General features: G+C 47.6%; 1 protein-coding gene across 4 annotated transcripts in view; it reads right to left on the bottom strand.

The window, feature by feature from the left end:
• Positions 1 to 7,500, bottom strand: part of LOC144533152 (inverted formin-2-like) — a 44,159-nt gene that overhangs the window by 30,320 nt on the left and 6,339 nt on the right. For 3 of the 4 annotated variants that reach the window (XM_078274343.1, XM_078274339.1, XM_078274340.1), the window contains exons 4-5: positions 7,231 to 7,346; positions 3,432 to 3,591 (exon numbers count right to left, since the gene is read on the bottom strand). In XM_078274343.1, coding sequence (XP_078130469.1) covers positions 3,432 to 3,591; positions 7,231 to 7,346 — 276 coding nt within the window. The remainder of the gene's footprint in view (positions 1 to 3,431; positions 3,592 to 7,230; positions 7,347 to 7,500) is intronic. The other variant, XM_078274341.1, reaches the window with a different exon arrangement.

Here is a 7,500-nt window from a genome sequence, read left to right as displayed (position 1 = left end):
ACTTTACAGTAACCAAAAGGTATCCACAGTGCTTCACATCAGAAAGCAAGACTAGAACACACATCATATAACATATACAATACAAAGACTGACACAGAAACAGTAAAATCAGAAAAGGTTACGTAGAAGTAGGAGAGGGAAGCTGTCACACCACTACTACGTATTAAAGTGCCCATATTATGAAAAAAACACTTTTTCTGGGATTTGGGGTGTTCTTTAGTGTCTCTGGTGCTTCCACACGCATACAGACTTTGAAAAAAATCCCTCCATGCTGTTCTGAGTGAGATACGGTTTCTGAATGTGTCCTGCCTTCAGTCTCCGGGTCAGCTGGTCAAAAATCGGCACGGCTTGTGACATCACAAGCAGAAACGAGCTGGCTAACCGCAACCATTAGCTCGTAGTGTTAGCATGCTAACGCTAACGCTAGCATGCTACCTCGTTCTCAATAGCAAAGCACTGCTACAACACACCAGTTCACCATCATCTCCAAAAGAACTACTTCCATGTGCGCCCTCATTTAGAAGAAGTCTCCCAGCTAATCCTGCCTTGTAACTGACTGAAGGTGGAGAAACAGCCTCTTTTTTACTGTCTATGGAGCTAGCTAGCTGACATGATCTACATCTGAGCTACTGAGCATGTGCCAGAGCAATCAAAGATAGTACAGAAGAAGAAGAAAAGAGGTCTCACTCTGTAGCTAAAACAGAGACCAGCTGAAAGAGGATCTGCAGCAGTGAGAGAGAGCTGTCCAGTACAACAACAATATGGTGTTTTTTGAAAATTAAACCATGTAAACCTATTCTGGTACAACCTGAAAATACAGTTATGAACCTGAAAATGAGCAGAATATGGGCTCTTTAAAAGCCTTTCTAAACAGATGAGTTTTGAGTTTAGACCTAAAAAGTGCTCCATCTGTAGTCGTCTGATTATCAGGGGTCACTTGTTCCAGCGTCTCGCAGCAGATCACCGTTCGTACTTTGACCTCAGGACTAAAACCAGCTGATTTGAGGACCACGAGGACCAGTTGTGCTCACGCAGGGTTAAGATCTCGGACAGATGCTCCGGGGCCAGGCCGTTTAAGGCCTTGAAAACAAACAATAAGATCTTTAAATTGATTCTAAAACACACAGGGAGCCAGCGTAGGCTGTTGTGTTCAATGTTCATGCTTTTATTACTTCACGTTTAGACTACTGCAACTCACTATACACAGGCCTAACCCAATATCATTTAAACAGACTCCAATTAGTCCAGAATGCTGCTGCAGGACTCCTCATGACCACATAACTCCAGTTTTAGCTGAGCTTCATTGGTTGACAGTGAAATTCAGAATACATTTTACTTTTTGTTTTTAAAGCCCCTCCGTATATTTCTGATCTGCTGTCTCTCCACTTATGGCGCTTTTCCATCACATGGCTCCTGCTCGACTCGCATCGACTCTACTCGCCTTTTTTGGTTTTCCATTACGAAAAAAAGTCCCTGGTACGTGCTAACAGGTACTAGTACCTGCTAAAAAGTCCCTGGTACCTGCTAACAGGTACTAGTACCTGCTAAAAAGTCCCTGGTACCTGCTAAAAAGTCCCTGGTACTGGTACCTGCTAAAAAGTCCCTGGTACTGGTACCTGCTAAAAAGTCCCTGGTACCTGCTAAAAAGTCCCTGGTACCTGCTAACAGGTACTAGTACCTGCTAAAAAGTCCCTGGTACCTGCTAACAGGTACCTGCTAAAAAGTCCCTGGTACCTGCTAACAGGTACCTGCTAAAAAGTCCCTGGTACCTGCTAACAGGTACCTGCTAAAAAGTCCCTGGTACCTGCTAACAGGTACTGGTACCTGCTAAAAAGTCCCTGGTACCTGCTAAAAAGTCCCTGGTACCTGCTAACAGGTCCCTGGTACCTGCTAACAAGTCCCTGGTACCTGCTAACAAGTCCCTGGTACCTGCTAAAAGTCCCTGGTACCTGCTAACAGGTACCGGTACCTGCTGAAAAGTCCCTGGTACCTGCTAACAGGTACTGGTACCTGCTGAAAAGTCCCTGGTACCTGCTGAAAAGTCCCTGGTACCTGCTAACAGGTACTGGTACCTGCTAAAAAGTCCCTGGTACCTGCTAAAAAGTCCCTGGTACCTGCTAAAAAGTCCCTGGTACCTGCTAAAAAGTCCCTGGTACCTGCTAACAGGTATCTGCTAAAAAGTCCCTGGTACCTGCTAACAGGTACCTGCTAAAAAGTCCCTGGTACCTGCTAAAAAGTCCCTGGTACCTGCTAAAAAGTCCCTGGTACCTGCTGACAGGTACAGGTATCTGCTAAAAAGTCCCTGGTACCTGCTAACAGGTACTAGTACCTGCTAAAAAGTCCCTGGTACCTGCTAACAGGTACTGGTACCTGCTAAAAAGTCCCTGATAACCTGCTAACAGGTACTGGTACCTGCTAAAAAGTCCCTGGTACCTGCTAACAGGTACTAGTACCTGCTAAAAAGTCCATGGTACCTGCTAACAGGTACTGGTACCTGCTAAAAAGTCCCTGGTACCTGCTAACAGGTACTTTTTTTAGTACCACCTCAGTCGAGGTTCCCAGCGAGCTGAGGCGATACCAAAAGGTGACGTGAAAGCGACAGACGGGGGTGTCCTGAACAAACCCGCCATCTTTAAATAGTTCAGCCAGCTGTGTTTATTTGCTGCCTCCAGCTTCATTAGAAACTAAATGTGTCTTCTGACAACAACACACCTTCCACGTTCTGGTGTCGCGTGAGGTCACGGCAGTTTCCTCTCTCGCGGCGAGCGAGGCGAGCAGGTACCATGTAATGGAAAACGCCATTACTCTGCCGCAAGGTCACTCAGGTCCACAACCCACCAACTCCTCGTCATCCCCAGACACGCCTAAAAACCAGAAGGGACCGAGCCTTCTCTGTAGTAGCCCCCAAACTCTGGACTTCCCTCCCACCTCATATCAAATCATGTAATACAATTACTAGTTTTAGATCAAATCTGAAGACGCAGTTTCACTCTCTTGCTTCTTCCAGAGATATGAACTGAACTCTTTCTTACCTTTTTGTATTTACAAATGTTTCATTGCTGTTATTTTCTCTATGTTACTTTATTTAATTCTTCCTCTGTTTAACGTTATTCATGGTAGCTTGCACACTTGATTATGCATCTTTAAGGCATACCGTTTCTGCCTTCCCTGCTCTACTTGTAGAGCACTTTGGGTCAAATGTTGTTCGTTTAAATGTGCTGTACAAATAAAATGACGACTTTCGTGAAAACGCACGAACCCGTTGTTTGTTTGTTGTTGTTTTGAACCCGCACGTTGCACAGATTAGACGAGGTCAAGCATCTCTTTATCAGTTATCCTCCAGGTTGGAACATGAACAAGTTCCCCTTTCCTCATTATCCCCAGAATGTGATGATGTTGTATTGAGTGAGATGTTAGAGGGCTGTTGGTACCGATGAACTCCTGTCTCAGCCGGTCCCTCTTCCTCAGGTCGTCCTGTCCCCACACCAGGACGTTGACCACGCTCAGCAGCGTCACCAGGTACGGGGCGTTATCGGAGGCCTGCAGCTCGTTCATGATCACGCTGAAACGATACTGCTGCTTCTTCACACTCTGAACACAAGACACACACACACATACACACACACACACACACATACAGACACACAAAGTTATGATTCAAGTTCCCAGTTTCTTATCCATAGAAATAACATGGATGGATGTTTTTGTCATTTGATTAGCACACAACTAAATAGCAGTTGTTGTGGATGTGTGAGGACTCTGGTTACCTGCTCCTCAGATCTCTGCAGGGTAAAGCCAGACAGCTAGCTAGACTGTCTGTCTGTCTGTCTGTCTGTCTGTCTGCCTGTCTGCCTGTCTGCCTGTCTGTCTGTCTGTCTGCAGGGTAAAGCCAGACAGCTAGCTAGACTATCTGTCTGTCTGTCTGTCTGCCTGTCTGCCTGTCTGCCTGCAGGGTAAAGCCAGACAGCTAGCTAGACTATCTGTCTGCCTGCCTGCAGGGTAAAGCCAGACAGCTAACTAGACTATCTGTCTGTCTGCCTGTCTGTCTGCCTGCAAGGGTAAAGCCAGAAAGCTAGCTAGACTGTCTGCCTGTCTGCCTGTCTGCCTGTCTGTCTGCCTGTCTGCAGGGTAAAGCCAGACAGCTAGTTAGACTGTCTGCCTGTCTGTCTGTCTGCCTGTCTGTCTGCAGGGTAAAGCCAGACAGCTAGCTAGACTGTCTGTCTGTCTGTCTGCCTGTCTGTCTGCAGGGTAAAGCCAGACAGCTAGCTAGACTATCTGTCTGTCTGTCTGTCTGCCTGCCTGCCTGTCTGCCTGTCTGCCTGTCTGCAGGGTAAAGCCAGACAGCTAGTTAGACTGTCTGTCTGTCTGTCTGTCTGTCTGCAGGGTAAAGCCAGACAGCTAGCTAGACTGTCTGTCTGTCTGTCTGCCTGTCTGCCTGTCTGCCTGTCTGCCTGTCTGCCTGTCTGTCTGCCTGCCTGCAGGGTAAAGCCAGACAGCTAGCTAGACTATCTGTCCAATCTGAGTTTTCTCTCACACGACTGGTGCAAAATAGTCCAAGAGGATTCTGATTGGTTTAAAGAAATGCCATTAAACCAGAGTATGTCTTTCTCCTATCCCTGAATGCTGTGTGGAGTTGCCAGTCCCTCCTTTAGCGCGCCTTGGAGGAGGGTCTGGCAAAGCCATTGTTGCAAACGTTATTTTTTGCATTAAAACATGGCGAAAGGGGCGCCTGGGTAGCTCACCTGGTAGAACAGATGCCCATATATAGAGGCTTACTCCTCCACGCAGCACCGGGGGTTTGACTCTGACCTGCGGCCCTTTGCTGCATGTCATTTCACCTCTCTCTCCCCTTTCATATCTCAATATGTCCTGTAAAAATAAAGGCCTGAAATGCCCAAAAATGATCTTAAAAAAACACGGCGAGATCAGCCAACCGGTGGACAAGTTGTTAGTTGGCTATTGTTAGCATGCTAACTCCGCCACATCGCTGTCCCCAATCAGAGAGCAACGTGCACCAAGCATTAAGTTAGTTATTTGACTCACTGAGCCTCGTAAACTTACTACTCCACTGCTCATTTGTCCATTACTACCAAACCTCTCCTCCGCGCCTTTCCAGAAGTTGCCATATACTGAAGTTTATAAGTTACCATGGCAACGGTACACATAAAACGTGGCAGCTGCTCTGCCCATTATGCTACGTTTATTTTGAATGAAAATGGCCTGTCCATTTTATTTCTATGATCCCATCTTATTTAAACTTTACATGTCAGGAAAGTATTTTGAAAAGTTCCTCCAGAGAAAAGGGGAGGGCGGACAGGTAAGGTGAGGGCAGACAGGTAAGGTGAGGTGAGGGCAGACAGGTAAGGGGAGGGCGGACAGGTAAGGGGAGGGCGGACAGGTAAGGGGAGGACGGACAGGTAAGGGGAGGGCGGACAGGTAAGGGGAGGGCAGACAGGTAAGGGGAGGGCAGACAGGTAAGGGGAGGGCAGACAGGTAAGGGGAGGGCGGACAGGTAAGGGGAGGGCAGACAGGTAAAGGGAGGGCAGACAGGTATGGGGAGGGCAGACAGGTAAGGGAAGGGCAGACTGGTAAGGGAAGGGCAGACAGGTAAGGGGAGGGCGGACAGGGAAGGGGAGGGCGGACAGGTAAGGGGAGGGCGGACAGGGAAGGGGAGGGCGGACAGGTAAGGGGAGGGCGGACAGGTAAGGAGAGGGCGGACAGGTAAGGGAGGGCGGACAGGTAAGGGAAGGGCAGACAGGTAAAGTGAGGGCAGACAGGTAAAGTGAGGGCAGACAGGTAAGCTCTTGCATCAGTTCTGTGTTAAGAGCAGGTGAAAACAAGCCTGGGCGAGGTCGATGCTGGGAACTCTCCAGACATCAAGGTGTGAGATGATACGTTTGTTCTGATTCTTATCTGCAGTCACACCCTGCTGCTACACAATCAGAGCTGATAGTCATCTGGTTTCAGCTCACTCTGCTGCTACATAGATTCAAATGTTCAGCAGTGTCTCTGCTCTGAAGAAAGGACTTGGAGGGTGAAGCGTCAGTTGGACAATATGTTGTCCATCTGACACTTCACACAGCAACATCCTTCCATTAGCTTCCCAATGCATACGTTTAGCTTGAAATGCTATAATGATCATGTTTCATTGGCCAGTTACCCTGTCACTGGCACATCAGTCAGCGCACGGTCCACTACGTGACCAACCCTATGCAGCGTACCACGTGACGTGTGTTCGTATCTCAACAGAGGGACAGTGTAAGTGAAGAAATGGATAGAGACGACAAAAACTGAACGAATCAGAGAAGAGAAAGAGAAGAGAAAGCGAAGGGAGTGAGTGGAGCAAAAGAAAGAAAATGAGTGTTGCTCAGGGAGAAGATGAAATGACAGATTGAAGAGGAAACAAAAGTAATCCTATCCCGCATCTATTTCAACAGTGTTTATATTGATGAGGGAGAGTTTGGAGTCGGAAATATTAATATTTTTCATCCACGACCGACCTGGTCCAGCCGCACTACAGGTATATAAGATATATATGTAAGATATAGGTATATAAGTCTCAGTGTGCACTATATTGTTGTGAATCTGTTTTGATGCGTTTTCCCATAACCGAAATTAAGAACGATATCGCAATATCACATTTTGTCAATATCGTGCAACCCTAAGTTATGCTTCTGCAGAGCTTACGTCGCTCTAGTCGGGGGAAATGCAGCGCTACCAAGCCACGGACGAGTCGACCAATCATAGTAGGTCGCTTAGTTTGACGTTTAGTTGCATTTTTGGAGAGCTGACGGGCTACATCGTAGGGTCGGTATCTCAGCGTACCTACGTACCCACAGCAATGAGTTAGGGCAGGAGCAGAAATTGGCCTTTGATAGATAGAGAGAGAGAGAGAGAGAGAGAGAGAGAGAGAGAGAGAGATAGAGAGATAGATAGAGAGATAGATAGAGAGAGAGAGAGAGATAGAGAGATAGATAGATAGATAGATAGAGAGAGAGAGAGATAGATAGATAGATAGATAGAGAGAGATACTTTATTCATCCTGAGGAAAATTTTAGGCATCCAGTAGCTTAGACGACCATAACAACACAACAAACACACATACGTATATACTTATTCTATTTAAATGTGGTAGTGGTAGGTTTGGTAGAGGATAACTGCTCAAAGTGGAGGCTAACCATCCTGACAGGGCCACAACGTGCCAGTGTCCCCAGCCTGGGGAGAGGTTACCTTGTAGTGGTGGAGGGCGTCCAGGGTCAGGCGGTGTCCCTGAGGGTCAAACAGAGCGAGAGCTGCTAGCAGCTCAAACACCTGCATCTTCACCATGACGTTAGACGTGTCCAGAGCTGAGAGACACACAGAGGGACAGGGTCAGGGATAGGGTCAGGGTCAGGGACAGGGTCAGGGACAAGGTCAGGGTCAGGGACAGGGTCAGGGACAGGGACAGGGACAGGGTCAGGGACAGGGACAGGGTCAGGGTCAGGGACAGGGTCAGGGACA

This window comes from Sander vitreus, chromosome 18 (assembly GCF_031162955.1).
Source record: "Sander vitreus isolate 19-12246 chromosome 18, sanVit1, whole genome shotgun sequence".
Classification (NCBI taxonomy): Eukaryota; Metazoa; Chordata; class Actinopteri; order Perciformes; family Percidae; genus Sander; species Sander vitreus.
Note: the sequence above shows the minus strand (reverse complement) of the source record. Positions and strands in the feature narration are given on the sequence as shown.